Source organism: Hemitrygon akajei, chromosome 31 (genome assembly GCF_048418815.1).
Source record: "Hemitrygon akajei chromosome 31, sHemAka1.3, whole genome shotgun sequence".
In the NCBI taxonomy this organism is placed as follows: domain Eukaryota; kingdom Metazoa; phylum Chordata; class Chondrichthyes; order Myliobatiformes; family Dasyatidae; genus Hemitrygon; species Hemitrygon akajei.
In genome coordinates, this window is record NC_133154.1 from 1,237,866 (window position 1) to 1,263,990 (window position 26,125).

A 26,125-nucleotide genomic window follows, 5' to 3' on the forward strand; every position below is an offset into this window, starting at 1 on the left:
TGTGTGTGAGAGAGAGGGTGTGTATGTGTGCCTGTCTGTCTGAGCGGTGAGTGGGTGCACCGCGGTGTCAGTATGGAAGATGATGTGATCCTGGTGTCTGTTACACCAACTGAACCAGTGGCAATGACCCAGAGTGAGTTATGTTCCGCGTCCAGATCCTGACACTCTGTCAATGTTCCTCTCCCTGACTATCCACCTGTCCCTGAAACACCCCTCCCCTGACACTCCTCTCCCTCCAGCAACCTTCCTCTCCCTCTCCCTCTCTGATACTCCTCTCCTCCTTCCTCCCTAATCCTCCTGCCCTGTTCCATCTCTCCTATATCTATTTCTTCTCTCCCCTCCCTCCGTCACCTGTCCCTCCCTCCACTATGCACTCTCCCCCTCTCCCACTTCCGTCCACTCTCCCACTCAACCCTCTCACTCTACCTTCCTCATTCATTTCATCTCCCCAATCCCTCACCTCTCTCTCAGTTCCTCCACCCCACCCTCCCCCTCCCCATGGTCGTCCCTCAGTGATGACTAAGGTCTGACGAGGGTGTGTTGCGTCTCCCGGTGTCAATGACTGCGTCAATGAGCCGTCGCTGGCAGCAGCGCGGTGGGGCGGGGTGGACAGACAGTGACATCTGGGGGAGTATGGGGGGGGGGGGTAGAGACGGGGCAAGGGAGGGAGAGGTAGAGGGGGAATAAAGCTGGAGAGGGTAGGGGAGGGGAAAAGGGGAAAGAAGAGGAAATAAAAGTGGATAGAGGGAGGGGGAGGAGTGTGTGAGATGTGGGAGGGAGAGAGAAGGGAAAGGGGAGGGGGATGAAATGGAAGAGGTGTGGAGAAAGGGAGGAGAAGGGGAGAAAGAGGAGGGGGAGAAGGAGAGAGGGAGGAAGAAAGAGAGAGGGGAGAGAAAGGTGGGACAGGAGGTAAAAAGGGGGAGGGAGAGAATGAGGGGAGAAGGAGGAAGGAAGTGGGAGAGGAGAGAGAAAGGTAGAACAGGAGAGAATAAGAGAGGAGGGGGAAGAAAGGGGAGGGGAATGAAGTGAGATAGAAGGGGAGAGGAGAGAGAGGAGGATAACGGGAGAGAGGAGGGGGAGATGAGGAAAGGGGAGAGTAGAGAGAAGGGAGAGTGAAATGAAGGGGAGCGAAGAGGGGAGGGGAGAGAGTGATAGGAAGGATTGGGAAGAGGGAATGGGGATAGGAAGGTTAAGAGGGAGGGGAGATGGGAGAAAGGGAGTATAGAGGGGAATGGGGTGGAGGGGTTGGAGAGGGAATGGCTAGAGTAAGGGAAAGAGGGGGGACAGATAAGTGTGGAGACACAGAGGTGGGGGCTGTTTTGTCTTTCTCTGGAGTTGTATACATGGATGCAGTATTTGCCCCACCCCACACACAGACTCAGCTCTCTGCCGTCAGGAGAAGAATTCTCTCCCTCCTCCGCCCCAGGACCAGCTGGTGTGTACTAGGAGCTGTCGGTGCGGACAGATCTCTCTCCCACTCATTCTCACAGCTGTTCCTCCGCTCGGCACCGCTCCCACTCTCCGGATACCATCTAGCAGAGTGGGGGGTAGGGCTCTGGACACAGGGAGCGTCGGATACAGGGATCTCCGGACTCAGTGACCTTCGGCCAAAGGGATCTCCGGACACAGGAAGAGTCTCGGTTTTACCTTCGTGGTCCGTTCCAGATTTCATTCTGGTCTGTCTGCTATCGATCTGGTTTATCTCACTTCAGGTTCGGCTCTGGTTCCATTCCACTGTTAATCCGAATTTGCTCATTTGACTCCGATCAATCCCACTTTGACCCTGATCTACCCCGGTCCTGCTGCAGTCTGACTCTGGTCTGCTCCGGACTTGCTCCCCTCCCGCTCTCCGTCGGGCTCCACTCTCACGCCAACCTCTCCAAGTTGTTCCCAATCCGCTTCTGGTCTCCATCCTTTCCCACTCCCACTCCCGCCCTCTCTCTACTCCGACTCCGTTCCAAATCAACACTCTGTCCCCTCCGGCTCCATGACTGGGAGGGAGAAATCCGCTCCTTCCATACACGAACACATGGCTATCGACGTGAACCCGGGACCCATCCGGCCCATTCCTCACATCTCGCACCGCTTCCCGCGACCGCTGGCCGTACGCGGACCCGGAGCCGGATCAGCGGCAGAACCCGCAGCGGGACCTGGTGTGGGATCAGCCGAAGGGCCCAGACCCGGATTGGCGGCGGGTGCCGAGGCCGAAGCTGGAGCCGGACCACAGCCGCACCAGGAGTCTCCGGAACTCGATGCCAATGACTCGGATGATTCAAGTGAGTGGTTCCCTCATCTCCGGCCCTCAGTCCCGGCATCCATCACCTCAGTTCGTCAATTTCTCCATCCCTAAATCCCTCCATTCCTCCTTCCCTCCCGCCCATCCTGTCTCCACTCTGTCGCCTCACCTTGCTGTTCCATCCCTCCTCCACCCCGCCCCAATCGTCTGGGGCAGAAAACCTACTGACGCAGGAGGATGTCGAGGAGGGCCGCTGCTTGGAGACCATGGGGGTGAGGGGTTCCTACACTCACCACTCTCTGCGTAATAAAATGTCCGATTCTACATTCACCCCTGACAGGGTGATCCACACACCCACCCACCACTCTCTGTGTAAAACACCTCTGACAACTATCCGCACTTTTCTTCAATCACCTTAAAATGATGGTCCCTAGGGGTAGCCATTTCCGCCCTGGGGAAGAAAAGGTGTTGGCTGTCCACGCTCGGTCAATATCTCTTACCATTTTGTACGCCCCAACAAGTCCTTCGTTCAAAAGAGAAAATCCCTTACGGCCACGGTGTCCACCAGCGAAAACCCTATTCCCTGCTGTTGGTCCATGTCCCCGAACACTCCCAGTGCTTCCTACTGTCCCTGCTCAACCACTTCCTCTGACAACTCGTTCCCGATTCTTACACCCTCTGGGTGAGAAATATTGCCCCCTTGGGTCCCTTTTAAATCTCTCTCATCTCACCCAAAGCTTGTGCCCCATAGTTTTGGAGTCCCTCTGCCTCCAACATCCTCACCCACACTGGCCCGTCACCTCCCCGTTTATCCCCCTCACTACTCATACACACCCTCACCACCAACACACCTCCATCTCCCTCCTCCTCGCACCAACCTCTTCTCTCCCTCCCCTTCCCCCCGCTCCCTGACGTTCCACCCCATTGCCGCCACCCCTCCCTCCCCAACTCACATCTCTCCCTTCCCCATTCCCTTGCCCACACATCACTCCCTCCCATTACCTTGCGCCCAAACCTCCCCCACTCCCATGCCGTCACTCCTCTCCCTCCCCATTCCTCTCTCTCCCTGCCCTCACTCCGCTCCCTACCCCACACCTCCCCCACTCCCATGCCGTCACTCCTCTCCCTCCCCATTCCTCCTCCCCCGCCCTCAGTCCTCTCCCTCCCCCACTCCTCCCTCCCTTACCCTCCTCCCCTCCCCATTCCTCTCTCTCCCTGCCCTCACTCCGCTCCCTACCCCACACCTCCCCCACTCACATGCCGTCACTCCTCTTCCTCCCTTGGCCTCACTAATGCTGCTCTCTTGTTATTCCAGTGAGCCTGGGCACTCTGGAATTTGACCTGTTGTATCGGTCGGAGGAGCAGGTTCTCCAGTGTTCAATTCACAGAGCAAAGGTAATAGTCTGTGAGGGGGGGGGGGCAATCTCTTCACAAAGGTAATAGTCTGTGGGGGGGGGGGTCTTTTCACAAAAGCACCACAGCACAGGCGCTTCAGACCACCTTTTAGTTCTGGCCTAGATAAACCTACTCCAAGATCAACCCTTTGCTCTCATATAACCTTTACTTTTTCCTTCATCCATGAATGTGTCTGAGTCTTTTAAATGGCCCTAATGTATCTGTCTCTACCACCACCTCCTGCAGAGTGTTCCACACACCCACCACTCTCTGTGTAAGAAACCTACCTCTGAAATCCCCCCTATACTTTCCTCCAAACACCTTTAAATTATAGGTATTGGCCATTTCCGTACTCTGGTTGTCCACTCTGTCAATGCCTCTCATCATCTTGTACACGTCTATCAGGTCACCTCTCATCCTCCGTCACTCTAAGGACAAAAACCGTAGCTCACTCTACCTATCTTAATAAGACATGCTTTCTAATCCAGGCAGCATCCTGGTAAATCTCCTCTGCACCCTGTCTAAAGTTTCCACATCCTCCCTATAATGAGGTGACTAGAACTGAACACAATATTTCAAGTGTGGTCTAACTGGAGTTTCATAGAGCTGCAACATTACCCCCTGACGAATGGAGGCTACCTGAACTTCCCTGCTCGACTTGTGTGGCAACTTTGAGGCACCTATGGACGTGGAACTGAAAACACATCTTAACCCAACACACACACAAATCCTGGGGAACACAGCAGGCCAGGCAGCACCTGTGGAGGGGAAAACAGTCAACGTTTCAGGTTGAGACCCTTCATCAGTACACACTGACATACATCAGAGCCACTCCCTGTACACACTCTAAAACTTTAAAATTCAAACTAAGTTTAGTATCAAAAACCCCATGTCACCATATAGTACAGCTCCGAGATTCACACCCTTGCTGGCGTACACAGCAAGTCTCAGGAACACTAGAAACAATGAATGACTACACTGAACAAACAACTAACAGGAAAAAGACAACAAACTGGGCGAATACAAACAAGAAAAGAAGAAATAACTATCAAGAATATGAGATGAAGAGTCACTAAAAGTGAGTTCATAGCTGTGGGAACGGTTCAGTGGAGTTGAGTGGCGTTTTTCCCACTGGTTCAAGAGCCTGTTGGTTGAGAGGTAATAATTGTTCCTGAACCTGATGGTGTGAGTCCTGAGGTTCTTGCACCTCCTTCCTGATGGCTGCAGCGAGAAGAGAGCACGTCCTGGTTGGTAGGGTCCCAGATGATGGATGCTGCTTTCCTGCAACAAATCTCCGTGAAGATGTGCTCAGTGGTGGGGAGGGCTTTACCCGTGATGGCCTCGCCATATCCGCCATTTTCTGCAGGATTTTCCGCTCAAAGGCGTTGGTGTTTCCATGTCAGGCCATGATGCAACCAGTCTCCTCCACACATCTATAGAAGCTTGCCCAAGTTTTATCTTTCATGCCGAATCTTCGCAAAGTTCTGAGGAAGCAGACGCGCTGCCGCGCTTTCTTCGTAATTGCACTTCCGTCTTGGTCCCTGAACAGGTTCTCTCAAATGATAACACCGAGGAATTTAAAGTTGCTGACCCTTTCCACATCTAATTCTCCGATGCACTTCTGATTTCCTCCCTCTGAAGTCAAAAACCAACTCTTTGTCTGCTGACAGTGAGTTGTTGAGCACCGCTCACCTGGTCCAGTCAGACGTTACACCTTCGCACCAATTGCTCCGTCCGCCCAATGGTGCGATCTGCTCTCCTCCCATTGGCTACGCTCTGACCTGTTCCTCTCCTGATTGGCAGGGTCTGAAGCCAATGGATTTGAACGGTCTTTCGGATCCTTACGTGAAGCTCCACCTTCTGCCAGGACCCTGCAAGGTGGGTATCGGATCCATGTCCAAATCGGCAGCGATGGACAGAGGGAGGAGTGGGCAAGAGGGGGAGGGAGATAGAACGGGGAGCGCCTCCACACCGTCCCATTATGCACTCCCGGGGTCAGACACAGAGTGAAACTCCCTCCACACCGTCCCATTACACACTCCCGGGGTCAGACACAGAGTGAATCTCCCTCCAAACCGTCCCATTACACACTCCCGGGGTCAGACACAGAGTGAAACTCCCTCCACATCGTCCCATCACACACTCCCGGGGTCAGACACAGAGTGAAACTCCCTCCACATCGTCCCATCACACACTCCCGGGGTCAGACACAGAGTGAAGCTCCCTCCACACCGTCCCATCACGAACTCCCGGGGTCAGACACAGAGTGAAACTCCCTCCACATCGTCCCATCACACACTCCCGGGGTCAGACACAGAGTGAAACTCCCTCCACATCGTCCCATCACGAACTCCCGGAGTCAAAGAGTGAAACTCCTTCCACACCGTCCTATCACACACTCCCGGTGTCAGACACAGAGTGAAACTCCCTCTGTAACCATGGATGTTATTATTCCCAGGGAAACAAGCTGAGGACAAAGACGGTGCGTAACACCCTTAACCCTTGCTGGAACGAGACGCTGGTCTATTACGGAGTGATGGACGAGGATCTCCTTCGTAAAACTCTCAGGCGAGTGGGTGAGACTGGGGGACAGTTCCTCGTGCGGGAGCAGGATACTCGGAAATCCTGGGCTGTGAGATCTTCCTCTGTAACCCAGGTTCTCCCGTTGTCCCCGCAGGGTTTCTGTTTGCGATGCCGACCTGCTAGGTCACAACGACTTCATTGGGGAAACGCGGGTCCCACTTCGGAAGTTAACAGCCGACCAGCGAAGGCACTTTAATATCGTTCTAGAGAGACCGCCGGTGAGGTGTGGGGATGGGGGAGAACGGACCCCTCCCCGTACCTGAGTCATACCCCACTATACTACAACTCGTCTTCATCACCCTGTTCCTTCCCGACACTATTCCCTGCCCCTGTTCCCTCCCCTACACCCCACCCTATCTTCGAGAACCCTACCCTTGTGCCCCAATTTGTCTCTGTCATCCTTTCCTCCCTGACACCTCTCCCCGTTTCCAACATTCTCCTCCCCTACATCCCTCTCCCACACACCTCATCTCCGAGACACCCTCCCTCCCCTATACCCCGATTCATCTCCACCTCCTATACCTGAACCCTCATTACTCTCTGCCCCTCCCCGTTTCCTTCACCCCTCCTCTACGTCACTCCCATCTCCGTGCCCTTTTCCCTCCTGTACATACCTCTTCATCTCCGGGATCCCCTCCCGTACATTCATCTCCATCTCGGCGAACCCCATCCTGCCGCTGCACCTCAACCCATCACCCTCTCCCCTATGCCCCTCCCAGTCTCCAAAACCCTTTCCTCGACACCTCACTCCATCACCCTCTCCCCTATGCCCCTTCCAGTCTCCAAAACCCCTTCCCCTACATGTCCACGCGCCCCGCACCGCCGCTGGCAACACACTCCAGGCAAAGAGGAACTTTCTCCACGTATCTCCTTTCATTTTGCCCCCCTCACCTTAATGCATATTTTCTGGTATTAAACATTTCCACTCTGGGGATAAAGATACTGGCTGCCTCCGCTATCAGCGCCTCTCATAATCGTGTAAATCTCGATCACATCGCCCCTCGGCCTCTGTCGCTCCAGAGAAAACAACCCAAGTTTGTCCAGCCTCTCCTTACAGCTCGTGCCTCTAATCCAGACGGCATCCTGGTGAACTCTCTACACCTCTCCAAAACCTCCACATGCCTCTAATCCAGACGGCATCCTGGTGAACTCTCTACACCTCTCCAAAACCTCCACATGCCTCTAATCCAGACGGCATCCTGGTGAACTCTCTACACCTCTCCAAAACCTCCACATGCCTCTAATCCAGACGGCATCCTGGTGAACTCTCTACACCTCTCCAAAACCTCCACATGCCTCTAATCCAGACGGCATCCTGGTGAACTCTCTACACCTCTCCAAAACCTCCACATGCCTCTAATCCAGACGGCATCCTGGTGAACTCTCTACACCTCTCCAAAACCTCCACATGCCTCTAATCCAGACGGCATCCTGGTGAACTCTCTACACCTCTCCAAAACCTCCACATGCCTCTAATCCAGACAGCATCCTGGTGAACTCTCTACACCTTTCCAAAACCTCCACATGCCTCTAATCCAGACGGCATCCTGGTGAACTCTCTACACCTCTCCAAAACCTCCACATGCCTCTAATCCAGACGGCATCCTGGTGAACTCTCTACACCTCTCCAAAACCTCCACATGCCTCTAATCCAGACGGCATCCTGGTGAACTCTCTACACCTCTCCAAAACCTCCACATGCCTCTAATCCAGACAGCATCCATAGCCCCCACACCCGTACTGTAATGAGGCAACCAGAACTGAATGAATTACTCCGGATATGCAGACCGGAGTTTTATAAAACTGCACTATACCTTCCCGACCCTTGTACTCGGTGTCGCAACTGATGAAAGTAAATGCGCTGTACACCTTCTCTACCGTCCTGTCTACTTGTGCGGCCGCTTTCAGGGAGCTGTGGTCTTGCACCCCAAGGTTCTTGTACATCAGCCTATATCTGAGGAGAGAGTCCAGACACCGACCTGCCTCACAACTGTCCCTTTTAACAAAACTGTAAAAGTTTATTTACATAACATATGCACAAGGTACAGACATTCAATATCTGTAAAACAGTAAGTAAAATCAGATTAAAACATAGTTACCACCGTCTATAAATAACAGTCAATACCCCGGGGGGCCACCGCTCCCGGAAGTCCTCCCCTGAACCCATTTCAACCGCGTCTCCCGGACAGTCAGGCACGAACGTATCTTCGGGGATATGGCAGGCAGTCGGCCCGGGCAGCGCCCAGACCCGTGAATGGCCATCTTAGCCCTCCTCACGACCCGCCCCGTGTACGAGGAGCGCGGGACCAACCTCAGCAGCGGCCCCCTGAGAAGCTCATTGAGCGGCTGCAGCCTCTGACATTCCGGTCACGTGTGGTAAACTGACTCCTCCCGCCCACAGAATGGGCAGGTGGACGGGGTGTCGGTGAACCTGCTCAAAACCCTGTTAATGCAACAACTCCCACCCCAGGTCCCCGATGTACAGGGGAAGGATCTCTGCTTAAAAGAGATTTCCACTGGGGACCTCCAAGGCGAGGAAGTGGAAGGTGTGCAGGGGCGGCCCGTACAGGAAACGCACGGTGGGCATCCCTGCGAGACGGCTCACGTTACGCGGGACTCCCTCCCGCCTGCTATCCCGAGGCCTGGGTCCGACGAGCACATCGGATGGTGGTGCAGCCGGAACCCCTCCACTTCCCCGCGCCCCACGACGCCCGTCTCAACTGCCCCTGTCTACCCTGCCTCTCCGTGAAACACACAGAAAAACGCAGGAGGAACTCAAACAGACCAAGCAGTATCAGTGGAGGGAAATGGACGACAGTGTTTCAGCCTAGAAGAACAATGTCCATTCCGTTCCAGTCCAAATGCAGGGTTTCGGCCCGAAGCGTCCGCTGTTTTTCCTTCCATAGATTCAAGATTCAATATTGCTTAAACTCATTTCCTGTACACAAGTGGAAGGAGAACAAAATAATTGTTACTCGGGACCCGATGCAGCCAAAAAATAACCAACACAAAAGATAAAGAACAGAATAATAACACACAGTAAATATGGGGAGAAGGTTCGAACATCAGAGATGCAAAGGGACTCCTGTCCTTGTACGAGACTCCCAGGTTAATTTACAGGTTTAGTCTGTGGTAAAGAAGGCAAATGCAATGTTAGCATTTATTTCAAGTGGAATGGACTATAAAAGCAAGGAGATAATGCTGAGCCTTTACAATACACTAGTCAGGCCACACTCGGAGTATTTTCAACAGTTTTGGCCCCCATATCTCAGCAAGGATGGGTTGTCATTGGAGAGAGTCCAGAGAAGGTTCCTGAGGATGATTCCAGGAGTGAAGGGGTTAACATATGAGGAGCGTTTGGCAGCTTTGGGCCTGTACTCACTGGAATTTAGAGGGATGCGGGGCACAGGGTGGGGTAGGTGGGTGATGGCTTTGAAACCCACCGAATGTTGAAAATACTAGATAGTGGATGTGGAGAGGATGTTTTCTATGATGGGGGTATCCAGCCACAAAATTGAGGGGCGGCCTTTTAGAACAGAGATAAGGAGGAATTTCTTCAGCCAGAGAGTAGTGAACCTGTGGAATGCTCTGCCACAGACTGCAGTGGAGGCCAAGTCTGTGGGTATATTTAAGGCAGAAAATGATAGTTTCCTGTTCGGTCAGGGCATCAAAAGATATGGCGAGAAGACAGGTGCATGGGTTTGAGGGGGATCCGGGATCAGCCATGACCCGATGGGCTGAACGGCCTAATTCTGCTCCTATGCCATATGGTCTTATATCCTTATAAATACATAAGATAGTTTAGCTGCGCAGATTGATTGTATGTAACAATAGATTGTACATCAGGTGAATGACGGGAAATACTAAAGCGGTGGAGTTAGTGGGTAGAGATATTGATCAGCATTACTGCTTGGGGCAAGGAACCGCTTTAGAGTCTGGTGTCCCTGTGTGGATGCTTGGCAGCCTCCTCCCTGATGGGAGTGGGACAAACAGCAGAGTGCGCGGAATACTTCATGATGTCCCTGGCCCTTTTCTGTATATATCTCTTTGATGGCAGGTAAGCTGGTGAAGGTCATACACTGGGCGGTTTTGACTACCTGTTGTAGACCCTTCCTGTGCGCCGCCGTACACTTACTGTACCGTGCAATGATGCAGCTTGTTAGAATGCTCTCGGCTTCACATCTGTAGAATGACGTGGGGAAGGGTGTGCAAAGACCAGCTCTCTTCAGAAAACAGATTCGTTGTGAACTTTCTTGCAGGATGTCTCTCGCAGGAGTTCGAGACGGCTTTTTTCAGTGGTGTGCGGCTGCCGTAAAGGTGGGTGGGGGTTTGAGTTCTGCTGAAGGTGATAACCATCTCCTTTGTCTTGTCAACATTTGCCTGGCACCGGGCCCGGAGCTCTTTCACCTCCTCTCTGTAGGCCCGGCTCATCATTGTTGGTGATGGGCCCCACACTGCCGTGTCATCGGCGAACTTGTAGCCGTGCAGTTGGGTGTGTGAGCGGAGTGTACAGCAGAGAGCTCAGCGCACAGCCCTGGGGGCCACCCGTGTTGAGGGTGAAGGGGAGGATCCTGACTCTCCGAGGTCTGTTGATTAGGGAGGGTAAAGCCCGGATGCACTGAGGAGGAGTTTGTTCACCAAGTCTGTGGAACAGCAGTGTTGAATGCCGATCGGAAATCCAGAATCAGCGTTCTGACATGCGTCCTTGTTTTCCAGGTGTGTCGGGGCCAGGTGCGTGGCAGATAGAGCGGTTCTGTCGGTAAGCTTATTGCTGAGTGTCCAGTGTGGCAGGAATGGAGGTTTTGATATGAGCCATTGCAGGCCGTTCAAAACACTTCGGTGTGCTAAGCCCACTGGACCGTGGTTATTTAGTTGTGAAGGTGTAGAGTTCTTTAGTACAGTGCGGCTGGTCTGCAGCATGTGGGGCGGCAGCCTGGATGAGTGAAGTGTTGAAGATATCCGTGAAGAGACGGTGTGCAAACTCGCTGAGTACTCGGCCTGGGATCTCTCCTGCCCCGGCCGCCTTACAGGGGTAGAGTTCTCACAGCGGCACATGTGGGAGGGGGAGCTGTCGTGGCTGGTGTTGTGACGCATGCGTACAGGTGGTTTGGAGATGTCACAGGTACAGTCGACGCTGTTTTTCTTTGCGTAGTCGGTGATGCCTTTGATGCCCACATTATCGGACCGGCGTTTCTGATTGGGAGGGGGGGGGGGTAAGTAGGCCGTCTTTGCCCTCTTGGTGCCTAAGACGAGGTTTCAAGGGCTGCTCTGAGAATTGTTCTGTCACCAGACTTGAAGAGGCAGCGTCGCGGGTTTCAGTAGGGTTCACCCAGGGCTTCTGGTTGGGCCGTAAGATGACCGTCCTTGAGGTACCAACTTACTGATGTAGCCGGTTTCCTCGTTTGCGTTTTCCTCGCATATTCCTACTCGGTTTGTGACGGCCTCCTCCAACATCAGCCAGTTGGTCGGTTCAAACAGCCCTAAAGCATGGGTGGCCTCATTAGGCCACACAGTGATGTCCTCTTGACTGATTTCGCCATTTTCAGCTATGCTGGGATTAATATTTGCCTGGCCTGCTGAGTTCCTCCAGCATTTTGCTTACCATTCTGCAGATGTGTCAGAGAGGCCAAGGTGGCTTCGTAAGTACCGCTTCTGTATAAATATGGTTTGTTCCCCTGGTGGCAATGGTGACTCGTTGGTGAAATTTCGGTAAAATGTCCTGCAGGTTAACATGATTAGCGTCTCCTGCAATTATGAAGAGACCGTCTGAATGCGTATTTTTGTAGAGAGATGATGATGCTTTAAAGCCGGCGTGCGCGATCGGGTGTGATGAACACAACAACAAACTCCCTGAGCAGGTTATGTGACCGGCTTTCAATTTTAAAATTATCAATGCCCTCAGAACAGTGACTGCTAAATACAGATGCTTGTACACCAACCTTTGTCATTATTCACACAGATTCAATCTTTAGATTTCTCAGACAGGGGGTTCCCTTTGCGCAGAACGGAGTCACTTCGTCCAGATGCAGGGCCCAGTCCGGCATGTAGTTGTTAGCTTCATCCCACCCCCTCCGGTCTTCTCCTATCATTTCGCATTTCCCTCTCCCCCCACTACTTTCAAATCTCTTACTATCTTTCCTTCCGGTTAGTCCTGACGAAGGGTCTCGGCCCGAAACGTCGACAGCGCTTCTCCCTATAGATGCTGCCTGGCCTGCTGTGTTCCACCAGCATTTTGTGTGTGTGTTGTTTGAATTTCCAGCATCTGCAGATTTCCTCGTGTTTGTAGTTGTTTCGACACATTTCGATGAAAACCAGAACACGGCAGTTTCTCATCTCTTTCTCTGCGTTCCTTCTCAGTCTCAGGGAGTCCATTTTATTATCTAGCGAGCGGGTGTTGGTCAGGAAAAGGGATGGTACCGCCGATCTGCTCGGGTTAACTCTCAGCTTCGCTGGCGCCCCAGATCTCTTGCCACAGTTCAGCTTCCTGTCACACCTCCTACGTCCGCCGTGTCCTCGCCGAGGCACCAAGACCAGGTCCCAGTCTCCGGGTCCCAGTCTCCGGGCCCCAGTCTCCGGGTCCCAGTCTCCAGGCCCCAGTCTCCGGGTCCCAGTCTCCGGGTCCCAGTCTCCGGGCCCCAGTCTCCGGGCCCCAGTCTCCGGGTCCCAGTCTCCGGGTCCCAGTCTCCGGGCCCCAGTCTCCGGGTCCCAGTCTCCGGGTCCCAGTCTCCGGGCCCCAGTCTCCGGGTCCCAGTCTCCGGGTCCCAGTCTCCGGGTCCCAGTCTACGGGTCCCAGTCTCCGGGCCCCAGTCTCCGGGCCCCAGTCTCCGGGTCCCAGTCTCCGGGTCCCAGTCTCCGGGCCCCAGTCTCCGGGTCCCAGTCTCCGGGTCCCAGTCTCCGGGCCCCAGTCTCCGGGTCCCAGTCTCCGGGCCCCAGTCTACGGGTCCCAGTCTCCGGGCCCCAGTCTCCGGGTCCCAGTCTCCGGGCCCCAGTCTCCGGGTCCCAGTCTCCGGGCCCCAGTCTCCGGGCCCCAGTCTCCGGGTCCCAGTCTCTGGGTCCCAGTCTCCGGGCCCCAGTCTCCGGGTCCCAGTCTCCGGGTCCCAGTCTCCGGGCCCCAGTCTCCGGGTCCCAGTCTCCGGGCCCCAGTCTCCGGGTCCCAGTCTCCGGGTCTGGTGTCTGTAGAATCGTTATTTGGTTGAGCACCGCTCTTAACTCTGCTGCTGGCGAAAATGTAGTTTTCTCTAAAATTATGCTGCCTGATCTGCTGAGTTCCTCTAGCCTCAGTACTGGGCGCATTGAGTGCTCTCCACCGTTCAATCAGGACTGACTTATTTCTCCAGACCTGCCCCTTCATCCCCAGTTCTCCTGCCAACTGCCTCTGGCGCACTCACTATTCAAGAACCTATCAATCTCTGCCTTAGATACACCCACCATCTCTGGCATCCAATCCCACAGATCCCCCCCCCCACTCCTGCTGGCATCCAATCCCACAGATCCCCCCCCCACTCCTGCTGGCTTCCAATCCCACATATCCCCCACCCCAGTCCTGCTGGCATCCAATCCCACATATCCCCCCCCACTCCGCTGGCATCCAATCCCACAGATCCCCCCCCCCCACTCCGCTGGCATTATAAATCCCCCCTCATCTCTTTTCAGCAGAGACGTCCATTTACTATGAGGCTCTGTTCTCGGGTCCTTTCTGCCGTTACTTTGGAAGGATGAACTTGAAAATAGGAGTCTTAGTGTCCTGGAGGAACAGAAGGATCTTGGAGTCCATGTCAATATTGCTGTGCAATTTGCTAGGGCGGTTAAGAAGGTGTATGGTGTGTTGGCTTTCATTAGTTATGGGACTGAGTTCAAGAACCGTGAGGTAATGTTACAGCTCTATAAAACCCTGGTTAGACCACGCGGAGTGTTGTGTTCAGTTCTGGTCACGCCAGAGGAAGGATAGAGTGTACCAAGTCAGTGCCTGGATTAGACAGAAAGTTTTATGAGGATAGGTTGAGAGCTAGGGCTTCTCTTTGGAGCAAAGGAGGGTCAGAGAGGACTTGATAGAGGTGTACAAAATCATGAGGCATAGTCAGAGACTTCTTCCCAGCGTGGAAAGGGCTAACACGAGGGGGCATAATTTTAAGGTGTCTGGAGGAAAGTACGGGGGGGGGGGGGAAATGCCAGCTTTTTTACGGACATACTGTACACGCTTCTGAGGATGAAGGTAGGAGCTAATGCATTTTGTTTGTGTGTGAGTCTCTCTCTCAGTCTGGCAGTGAAAAGCCCCTCCCCTGAAATCTCAGCAGAGTTTGAAACACAGGACAATGATAATTCTCGGGCACCTTCTCAATCACCTGTCTGCTATTTTTTACACAGCCCCAGTCTCCTATGTCACCACCGCTCAGAGGAATCGCTTTCTACATGCAGGAGGTAAATGTGCACACAGGAACCAAACCTCCATCAGGGTGGTGGGATCTGTACACTGACCGATGTCTCTCAGTCCCTCTCTCTCAGGGGAGATCTGTACACTGACTGGTGTCTCTCAGTCCCTCTCTCTCAGGGGAGATCTGTACACTGACCGGTGTCTCTCAGTCCCTCTCTCTCAGGGGAGATCTGTACACTGACCGGTGTCTCTCAGTCTCTCTCTCTCAGGGGAGATCTGTACACTGACCGGTGTCTCTCAGTCCCTCTCTCTCAGGGGAGATCTGTACACTGACCGGTGTCTCTCAGTCCCTCTCTCTCAGGGGGAGATCTGTTCACTGACCGGTGTCTCTCAGTCCCTCTCTCTCAGGGGAGATCTGTACACTGACCGGTGTCTCTCAGTCCCTCTCTCTCAGGGGAGATCTGTACACTGACCGGTGTCTCTCAGTCCCTCTCTCTCAGGGGGAGATCTGTACACTGACCGGTGTCTCTCAGTCCCTCTCTCAGGAGATCTGTACACTGACCAGTGTCTCTCAGTCCCTCTCTCTCAGGGAGATCTGTACACTGACCGGTGTCTCTCAGTCCCTCTATCTTAGGGGGAGATCTGTACACTGACTGGTGTCTCTCAGTCCCTCTCTCTCAGGGGAGATCTGTACACTGACCGGTGTCTCTCGGGGGTGATCTGTACACTGACCGGTGTCTCTCAGTCCCTCTCTCAGGAGAACTGTACACTGACCAGTGTCTCTCAGTCCCTCTCTCTCAGGGAGATCTGTACACTGACCGGTGTCTCTCAGTCCCTCTATCTTAGGGGGAGATCTGTACACTGACTGGTGTCTCTCAGTCCCTCTCTCTCAGGGGAGATCTGTACACTGACCGGTGTCTCTCGGGGGTGATCTGTACACTGACCGGTGTCTCTCAGTCCCTCTCTCAGGAGAACTGTACACTGACCAGTGTCTCTCAGTCCCTCTCTCTCAGGGAGATCTGTACACTGACCGGTGTCTCTCAGTCCCTCTATCTTAGGGGGAGATCTGTACACTGACTGGTGTCTCTCAGTCCCTCTCTCTCAGGGGAGATCTGTACACTGACCGGTGTCTCTCGGGGGTGATCTGTACACTGACTGGTGTCTCTCAGTCCCCAGGTGCTGGGGTTGGGGAAGGTGTGACTCTGTCATCTCTGATCAAGTCTCTTCTCTCTCACTCCCTCTCGCTCTGCCTTCATCCTCCTTTCCCTGCACCCTCCCTCTAACACTGTTCCCCACTTGTCCCTTCACTCTTCCCGTTCCCTCCAGCCGGATGGGCCCCAGGAAGGGGAGCTCGGTCGGATCCTGTTGGGCCTCTGGTTCTGCTCCTCCAGCCACCAGCTAACCCTGTCTATCCTCCGCTGTGCCCACCTTGCTGCCATGGACCCCCATGGGCTCTCTGACCCCTATGTCAAGGCGTGAGTTCTGGCTGTGGAAGGGAGGGGGGCTGGATTCTTTTTGTGGCCACTGGGGTCAGGGGAGGTCTGTTTCTGGGATGATCCTGAGCTCAGAGGGAGTAGTTCCTGGGAACTTCCTGTGCCCACTGTGAGTTGCTCCCGGGATCTTTCTGTGCGACAGCAGAGTCGATCACAGTATCTTCCAGAGCTCACTGGAAACACTCCAGGAGAAAGCACGTGTGTGGGATTCCCCTTTTCGATGGCACTGTTCCTGGGATCTTCCTGTGCTGAATGTCCACCACTGGTTTGTGGGACCCTTTCTGTGCCCATGTCAGGTCGCATCATGGGATCTTCCTGTGTGGCACCTTCCCGTAGAACTTTTCCGTACGGGTCGGGGATGGGGTTTGGGATCTTCCTGTGTGGTACCTTCCTGTAGAACTTTTCCGTACGGGTTGGGGTGGAGTGTGGGATCTTCCTGTGTGGTACCTTCCCGTAGAACTTTTCTGTACGGGTCAGGGATGGGGTGTGGGATCTTCCTGTGCATGTTGGGCACGCTGTAGGGGATCTTTCTGTGCCCCTGCTATTAGAGTGTGGGATCCTTCTGTGCCATGCTGCCCCTCAGCCTGTGATTGGCTCCTGGTCCAGGTACCTGAGGCCTGATGGAGGGAAGTCATCCAAACACAAAACAGGCGTGAGGAAACGGACCCTCAATCCCGAGTTTAATGAGGTGAGTGGGAGAGAGAGAATGGGGGGAGAGGGTGGGAATGTAGGGGAGAGTGAGGGTAGAGAGTGGGGGGGAGAGAGGGGATGGAGGGGAGGTGGAGAGAGCAAGGGAATAGGGAAGGAAATAAGGGAGAGAAGATGGAGAGGGAAGAGAGTGGGGAGAGAGTGTGAGGGGATGGAAGTAGGGGAGGGAGTGGGGAGAGACAGTGGGGGAGAGGGTGAGATGGGGAGAGAAGGGAAGGGTGAAAAGGGGGGAAAGGGGAAAGAGAGTACAGAGGAGAAGGGGTGGGGGGGAGTGAGTTGAGGACAGGGGTGAAATGTGGGGGGAGAGGGAGAGGGGAGGGTGAGAGGGATGTGGTAGGGAGCCCTGTTTAATGAGGTGATGGAGAGAGGAGGGAAGGTGAGAAAGCATGGAGGTATAGAGGGAGGGGTGGAGGAGGTGAGGGGCTTCCGGCTGCAGATACCACCCACTGATGAGTGAACCACCACCCCATCTCCAGGATTTCCTCTTCACCCTCGACCCTACCACCCTCCATTCCTGCTCCCTGCAGGTCACCGTCTGGGAACACCACCTCGGCAGGCCTAACCATCTCATCGGTGAGTGTGGGGATGGGGGTGGGGGGAATGATAGAGGGTCCAACATCATGACTGTTGGTGAGGTGTAGGATGGGGAAGGAGGAGGAGGGGGGGAGGAGGAGGAGGAATGGAGGCTGAGGGAGGAGAATAGGGGATGATGGAGGGTGTGGGGTGAGGGTGGAGGGGGAAGGGTGGGTGGAGTTTAGGGAGTGTGTTTTGGGAGCCTTTGTCCCCTTGACCAACACTGAGGTGTGTTCTCCCTCTCTCCCTCCAGGAGGAGTGACACTGGGGACGGAATCCCGGGGACAGCCCGGTCGCCATTGGCAGGAGTGTTTGCAGAAGGCAGGCCAGAGGATAGAGCGCTGGCATAAGCTGACCAATCACCTCAGCAACTGACCTGGGGAAGCCACACCCCTCACTGGCACCACCCTCCCTGTACTTTCCCCACCCCTCCATTTTCTTCACCTTCTCTCTACCTATCAGAAATACCCACTCCACGTCGTCTCACACCTCTCCACCCTATCTACATCTGCCTCCTCTCCACACCCTCACTGTCACCCTCTCTCCTTCCCTTATCCCCGATCTTTCCTCTAAACCCTGCTCTCCCACTATACCCCACCCCCACCCTCCCTCATCATGTAGGATTTTTGAATTTACTATCTGTATATCTCCAGAAGAGAAATAAACCATAAACTCAGAACCTCCCAAGTGACTGGTCTCTGTGTCTATTATAGGAGCAAAGGTGCACCCCCCCCCCCCATCCTCTCCGTGGTTCGAGGAACCTGCCCCAATCTGAACCATTCTTTCTGTTTCTTGAGGCTCCTACAGGGAACCGAAGGATCTGCTCTGACTCCTGTGCAATGAGGGACATTCTCCATGTTCCAGGGTCGCTGGGAGGGATAGAATCGTCCTGAGGTACAATGAAAAGCTTGTCTTACAAACTGTTCACAGATCAGATCGCTACACCGTGCATTGAGGTAGAACAAGGCAGAACACCAACAAAATGCAGAATAAAGTGTTACAGCTACAGTCACAGTGCAGTGCAAGCGGACAATGAGGGTCACGTAGAGGTAGATTGTGGGGCCAAGTTTCTTATAACAGCAGGGTAGAAGCTGTCCTTGAGCCTAGTGTTACATGCTTCTGTATCTTCTGTCCGATGGAAGGGGGAGAAGAGGCAAAGTCAGGGTGGGTGGGGTCTTTGAATGTGCCGGCTGCTTTACCGAGGCAGCAAGTCAAGTCGAATTTATTGTCACGTGTGGGGTGATGGTAGCAGCATCACTGCCACACAACATTAGAAAAGCAGTGTTTACAAGAAATACTGTTAGGCACAGTTTATACAAGGAAGAACACGAATAAAACAAATTCCACTTTAGTGCAAAGTGGTCACAGTGTTGCTGTACTGAGGCTGTGATTAGGGTCATGCCGGCTGGTTCAAGAATCAAATGGTTGAAGGGATGTAGCTGTTCCTGACCCTGGTGGTGTGGGACGTCAGGCTTCTGTACCTCCTGCTCGATGGTAGGACCTGGATGGTGAGGATCTCTGATAAGGGATGTTGGAGATTTTGATGGCAAACACGAGGAAATCTGCAGATGCTGGAAATTCAAGCAACACACACAAAATGCTGGTGGAACACAGCAGGCCAGACAGCATCTATAGGGAGAAGCACTGTTGACGTTTCAGGCTGAGACCCTTCGTCAGGACTAACTGAAAGGAAAGATAGTAAGAGATTTGAAAGTAGGAGGGGGAGGGAAAATGTGAAATGATAGGAGAAGACAGGACGGGGTGGGGTGAAGTTGAGAGCCAGAAAGGTGATTGACAAAAGGAATACAGAGCTAGAGAAGGGTGTTGTTATAGATGAATTGTTGTTCCTCAAATTTGCTTTGGAACCCGGAGAGAAGAGTTAGAGTGAGATGATGAATGAAGGAGACAGGCTACAGGAAGCACAGTGTCTATGGAGGGCAGTTTGATTTCAATGATGTGTCAAGCTGTGTCCACAACTCCCTGCAATTTCTTATAGGCAAGAGCAGAGCAGTTGCCATCCCAAGAGGTGTTGTATTTGGAAAAGGATGCATTGATAGACATTGATAAACATTGGTGAGGGTTGACAGGGACATACTAAAAATTCTTTAATCTTCTGTGGAAGTAGAAGGTATTAGTGAACTTTTTGACCATGGCTCTGCAGTGCCTTGAAAAAGTATTCAGCCCCCACAACTATTCTCATATTTTACTGTCTCATTTCTGAATTTAAAATATATCGTAGTAGGATTTTATTGAAATAGTGCGAATCTACAAAACATTGTGCGTCATATCAAATCAAAAGAAAAATTCCAAAACCTGGCAGCAATTTACAAAAAATTAAAATCTAAAATTGTGAAACTGAAAAAGTATTCATTCCCATTTCTAAGTACTACACTAACTTTCCTCAGTTGCAATTTTCAGTATTACCTTACCAACTCACCCAATTTGTTGATGTAGAAAATTGGAGGATCACTTGTTTTTGGTGAATTCATAAGAATAAATATTCCATCTGTCTCCATAAAATTCAATAGTATGGTAGATTTACAACACACCAAACCAAAATGAAGGCAAAGGAGCATTCAGGTCAAGTCAGGGGAATGATAATAAAGAAGCACAAATCTGGGGAAGGGTACAAGATCATCTCAAAGGCACCAAACATACCTCAGAGTTTAGTTCAGTCCATCATGAAAAAGTGGAAAAACTGTGGCGATGTGCAGGACTAATATGTTTTTAACACAGGGAGTGGTGCCAAGGGTCGTGGTGGGGGCAGATTCGATAGAGACTGTTAGACAGACACATGGATGTTCAGGGAATGGAGTGATATGAACATTGTGTAGGCAGAAGTGATTAATTTAGTTGGCCATTGGATCATAGATTTAATTAGATTGGTACAAGACTGTGGCCAAAGCACCTGTACCTGACCATGTGCTAGGTTATAGAAAAAGTAAAGGAAAAACCTAAGCGGTTCTACAAATACAGAGCATAGATATTCATATCCCTCCAACCTTGGAAGTTCTCACGTCTTATTAGAACCATAGAATATTACAGCACAGAAACAGGCCTTTTGGCCCTTCTTGGCTGTGCTGAACCATTTTTCTGCCTAGGCCCACTGACCTGCAACCGGCCCATATCCCTCCATACACCTCTCATCCGTGTATCTGTCCACCTTTTTCTTAAATGTTAAAAGTGAGCCTGCATTTACCACTTCAGCTGGCAGCTCATTCCACACTCCCACCACTCTCTGTGTGAAGAAGCCCCCCCTAATCTCCCAGATGTATGGATGGGCCAAGGACATAGGGTAACAGAGGAAATGAAACAGATTGACATTCGGAAGGAAACGGTGATGAGAAGACTGATGGGACTGAAGGCTGACAAATCCCCAGGTCCAGATGGTCTGCACCCTAGGGTACTAAAGGAGGTGGCCCTGGAAATTGCGGATGCATTGGTAATCATTTTCCAATGTTCCTTAGATTCAGGATCAGTTCCTGAGGATTGGAGAATGGCTAATGTTATCCCACTTTTTAAGAAAGGAGGGAGGGAGAAAACAGAGAACTATCGACCTGTCAGCCTGACATCAGTGGTGGGAAAGATGCTAGAGTCCATTATTAAGGATGAAATAGTGGCATATCTAGATAGCAGTGATAGGATTGGGCCGAGCCAGCATGGATTTACCAAGGGTAAATCATGCTTGACTAATCTGTTGGAGTTTTTCGAGGATGTAACCAGGAAGTTAGATGGGGGAGATCCAGTGGATGTAGTGTACCTCGATTTTCAGAAGGCATTTGATAAGGTCCCACATAGAAGATTGGTGGGTAAAATCAAAGCTCAGGGCACCGGGGGGAAGGCATTGACATGGATAGAAAACTGGTTGGCAGATAGAAAGCAAAGGGTAGCGGTGAATGGGTGTTTCTCGGAATGGCAGGTGGTGACTAGTGGGGTGCCACAGGGCTCGGTATTGGGACCACAGCTGTTTACCATTTATGTTAATGATTTGGATGAAGGCATAGAAAATAACATCAGCAAATTTGCTGATGATACTAAGCTGGGTGGCAGTGTGACATGTGATGAGGATGTTAGGAGAATTCAGGGTGACTTGGATAGGCTGGGTGAGTGGGCAGATACTTGGCAGATGGCGTTTAATGTGAATAAGTGTGAGGTTATCCACTTTGGGAGTAAGAACAGGAAGGCAGATTATTATCTGAACGGTGTAGAGTTGGGTAAAGGAGAAATACAAAGAGATCTCGGAGTCCTTGTTCATCAGTCACTGAAGGTGAATGAGCAAGTGCAGCAGGCAGTGAAGAAGGCTAATGGAATGTTGGCCTTTATTACAAAGGGAATTGAGTACAAGAGCAAGGAAATCCTCTTGCATTTGTACAGAGCCCTGGTGAGACCACACCTGGAGTATTGTGTACAGTTTTGGTCTCCAGGGTTAAGGAAGGACGTCCTGGCTGTAGAGGAAGTGCAGCATAGATTCACGAGGTTAATTCCTGGGATGTCTGGACTGTCTTACACAGAGAGGTTAGAGAGACTGGGCTTGTACACGCTGGAATTAAGGGGATTGAAAGGGGATCTGATTGAAACATATAAGATTATTAAGGGATTGGACAAGATAGAGGCAGGAAATATGTTCCAGATGCTGAGAGAGTCCAGTACCAGAGGGCATGGTTTGAGAATAAGGGGTAGGTCATTTAGGACAGAGTTAAGGAAAAACTTCTTCTCCCAGAGAGTTGTGGGGGTCTGGAATGCACTGCCTCGGAAGGTAGTGGAGGCCAATTCTCTGGATGCTTTCAAGAAGGAGCTAGATAGGTATCTTATGGATAGGGGAATCAAGGGATATGGGGACAAGGCAGGAACTGGGTATTGATAGTAATTGATCAGCCATGATCTCAAAATGGCGGTGCAGGCTTGAAGGGCCGAATGGTCTACTTCTGCACCTATTGTCTATTGTTCCCTTTAAACTTTTCCCCCTTCACTCTTAACCCATGTCCTCTTGTTTTTTTTTCTCCCCTAGCCTCAGTGGAAAAAGCCTGCTTGCATTCACTCTGTCTATACCCATCATAATTTTATATACCTCTTTTAGAACTCCCCTCATTCTTCTACGCTCCAGGGAATAAAGTCCTAACCTATTCAACCTTTCTCTGTAACTCAGTTTCTCAAGTCCCAGCAGCATCCTTGTAAACCTTCTCTGCACTCTTTCAACCTTATCAATATCCTTCCTGTAATTAGATGACCAAAACTGAACACAATACTCCAAATTCGGCTTCACCAGTGCCTCATACAACCTCACCATAACATTCCAACTCTTATTCTCAATACTTTGATTTATAAAGGCCAATGTACCAAAAGCTCTCTTTTCTACCCTATCTACCTGTGACACCACTTTTAGGGAATTTTGTATTTGTATTCCCAGATCCCTCTGTTCTACTGTACTCCTCAGTGCCCTACCATTTACCTTGTTTTTTCCCTTCCAAAGTTCAATTCCTCACACTTGTCAGTATTAAACTATTGTTTTACAACATTAAATCACAGTAGATATAATACAGCTTTTTTGACACTGATCAACAGAAAAGACTATTTGTGTCAAAGTAAAAACAAATTTCTCTAAATTGGTCAGAAGTTACTACAAGTATTAAACACAAAATTGTTTGCATAATTATTTACTCCTTTCAAGTCATTATTTAGTAGCTGCACCTTTGGCAACAATTACAACCTTGAATTTGTGTGGATAGGTCTATATCAGCTTTGCACATCTGGACACTACAATTTTTCCCCATTCTTCTTTACATAACTGCTCAAACTCTGTCAGATTGCATGGTGATTGTGAGTGAACAGCCCTTTTCATGTCCAGCCACAAATTCTCAATTGGATTGAGGTCTGGACTCTGACTTGGCCACTCCAGGACATTAACTTTGTTGTTTTTAAGCCATTCCTGTGTAGCTTTGGCTTTATACTTGGGGTCATTGTCTTGCTGGAAAACAAATCTCCCAAGTTGCAGTTCTCTTGCAGACTGCATCAGGTTTTCCTCTAAGATTTCCCTGTATTTTGCTACATTTATTTTAACCTCCCAGGGCCTGCTGCAGTGAAGCATCCGCACGGCATGATGCAGCCACCACCATGCTTTACAGTAGGTTTGGTATGGTGTGTTTTTGATGATGTGTGGTGTTTGGCTTATGCCAAACATAGCATTTAGTCTGATGGCTAAATAGTCTAATTTTGGTTTCATCAGACCATAGAACCTTCTCCCAGCTGACTTGAGTCTCCCATATGCCTTCTAGCAAACTCTAGCTGAGATTTCATATGAGTTTTTACAACAGTGGCTTTCTTTTTGCCACTCTCCCATAAAGCTGCGACTGGTGAAGCACCCAGGCAACTGTTGTTGTTTGTGCAGTCTCTCCCATCTCAGCCACGGAAGCTTCTAACTCCTCCAGAGTTGTCATGTCTTGCTGGCCTCCTTCATTAGTCCCCTTCTTGCACAGTCACTCAGTTTTTGAGGATGGTCTATTCTAGGCAGATTTACAGCTGTGGCACACTCTTTTCATTTCTTGAATGATTGACTTAATTGTTTTCCAAGGGATATTCAGTGACTTGGAAATTTTCTTGTATCCATCTCTTGACTTGTACTTTTCAATAACTTTTTCAGAGTTGCTTGGAGTGCTCTTTTGTCTTTGTGCTGTTTTTTTTTGCCAGGATACTAACTCACCAGCAGAATGACCTTCCAGATACTGTTGTGATTTTACTATAATCAATTGAAATACCTTGACTGCACATGGTGATCTCCATTTAACTAATTACAGTATGACTTCCAAAATCAGTTGGCTGACCAGCGAAGATTTGGTGTGTCTAATTAAAGGGCGTGAATACTTATGCAATTATTTTGCGTTTATATTTGTAATTAATTTAAATCAATTTGTAGAGATGTTTCCACTTCAACACGAAAGTTTTTTTCTGTTGGCCATTGTAAAAAAAAAAGCCAAATTAAATCTACTGTGATGCAATGCTGTAAAACAATAAAACATGAAAACTTCCAAGGTGGGGGGGGGGGGAGGGTTGAATTCTTTTCATAGGCACTGTATATTTAAAGCAAAGGGAAATAGGGAGACACTCAGGGGACCTTGTCCTTCCATACCCCTCTTAGCCAGTGCATTCCTGAATCCAACCCCACCCCCCCAGATCACCTCTAAACCTCTGGACCCTACCCCCGCAACCCACTCTGATTTTCCACCACACACCTCTAGGGGTGGTTTCCCATCTACACCCTCTGTGATTGTGCCCACCTCTATAGTCTCTGAGATGCAAAGAGCTGAGGGGGTGGAATGGTCCCCTCAGCATCCTGTTCTCCCCCATGTGCTGTGGGAAGCAGAACTGCACATGGTTCTCCAGTTGGGGTCTGACCAGAGTTCACTGTTACACCAATTCCCCTTCTTACATCCTACCCTGTCCAGGGAAGAGAAGTATCTTGTACTCCTTTATCAACCTCTACCCGCAAACCGTTTACCTGTGCAAACACCTTCAGTGATCCTTGGACTTGTACACCAAGGTCCCTCTGTTCTTCAACATTCCCCAGCACACGGCCATTCAGGCTCACTTGACCTCCCGAGCCGTTTCACTTCACTACCCAATTTCCCTGGGGATTAATAAAGTATGCCTGTCTGTCTGTATCACCAATAAATCAGTTTATGTCTAAGCTTTCTTTGTGGATGGTGGTTAGATGATGGTCTCTACTAAGACCAGTTATATAGACATGGACTTTTTGGGCCAAAGGGCCTGTATCCCCGTGGCATTGCTGTAAGACTCAGACTTTACTTTCCATATCCACGGATCTGTTACATAAAATTCAGAAGTTATGAATTTCTGGATTAGATCCCAGCCTGTAACCCACTCCTAAAGATTTATTATTCTATATATAAATTCCTTGAATCCCTGGATTAGATCCTGGCCTATAACATACTCCAGAGTCTGTTATTCTAGACACAAACTCCCAAATTCATGGATAAGACCCCAGCTCATAACACACTCCTGGGGAACCTGTTATTCTATAAACCCTTGGATTAGATCCCACCCATAACACTCTCCTGGGGATCTGTTTTATATATAAACACCTGGAAGAGATCCTAGCTTGCACCCAGTCCTGGTTAAGAGTGATCTTGGGGTCCGAGTTGACTGTGGTTAAGAAGGCATATGGTGCATTGGCCTTCATCAATTGTGGGATTGAGTTTAAGAATCGAGAGGTAATGTTGCTGCTATATAGGACCCTGGTCAGACCCCACTTGGAGTAATGTGCTCTGTTCTGTTCACCTCACTATAGGAAGCCTGTGGAAACCATAGAAAGTGTGCAGAAGAGATCTACAAGGATGTTGCCTGGATTGGGGAGCATGCCTTATGTGAATAAGTTGAGTGAACTTGGCCTTTTCTCCTTGGAGCGACAGAGGATGAGAGGTAACTTGATAGAGGTGTACTAGATAATGAGAGGCATTGATTGTGTGGATAGTCAGATGCTTTTTCCCAGGGCTGAAATGGCCAGCACAAGAAGGCATAGTTTTAAAGTGCTTGGAAGCAGGTACAGAGGAGATGTCAGGGGTAAGTTTTTTTACGCAAAGAGTGGCTGCTGGCGGCGGTGGTGGAGGCAGAAATGAAAGAGTCTTTTAAGAGACTCCTGGATGTATACATGGAGCTTAGAAAAATGGAGGGCTATGGGTAAGCCTAGGTAGTTCTAAGGTAAGGACATGTTCGGCACACCTTTGTGGGCTAAAGGGTCTGTATTGTGCTGTA

General features: G+C 50.9%; 1 protein-coding gene across 2 annotated transcripts; it reads left to right on the top strand.

Annotated features, from left to right (window-relative positions):
- The first annotated feature begins 1,265 nt into the window (after positions 1-1,265).
- On the top strand, positions 1,266-18,041 carry LOC140719469 (double C2-like domain-containing protein alpha). 2 transcript variants are annotated; one of them, XM_073034167.1, is made up of 10 exons: positions 1,266-2,276; positions 3,552-3,631; positions 5,435-5,509; positions 6,090-6,199; positions 6,309-6,432; positions 14,579-14,632; positions 15,912-16,060; positions 16,685-16,766; positions 17,263-17,359; positions 17,613-18,041. In XM_073034167.1, exons 1-10 carry the CDS (start codon positions 1,988-1,990, stop codon positions 17,732-17,734), a joined length of 1,182 nt encoding a protein of 393 aa, XP_072890268.1. In that variant the 5' UTR covers positions 1,266-1,987; the 3' UTR covers positions 17,735-18,041. The 2 variants fall into 2 exon arrangements, with proteins under 2 accessions (XP_072890268.1, XP_072890269.1); XM_073034168.1 differs by lacking the exon at positions 17,263-17,359 and having other exon boundaries at positions 17,613-17,711.
- Positions 18,042-26,125: the final 8,084 nt, after the last annotated feature.

Excerpts from the sequence above, each read along its gene's own strand:
- LOC140719469 (XM_073034167.1), top strand. The coding sequence starts at position 1,988 with ATGACTGGGAGGGAGAAATCCGCTCCTTCCATACACGAACACATGGCT. Across the intron at positions 5,510-6,089 it reads TTCTGCCAGGACCCTGCAAG|GGAAACAAGCTGAGGACAAA; the intron begins GTGGGTATCGGA and ends TATTATTCCCAG. Across the intron at positions 6,200-6,308 it reads CTCCTTCGTAAAACTCTCAG|GGTTTCTGTTTGCGATGCCG; the intron begins GCGAGTGGGTGA and ends TTGTCCCCGCAG.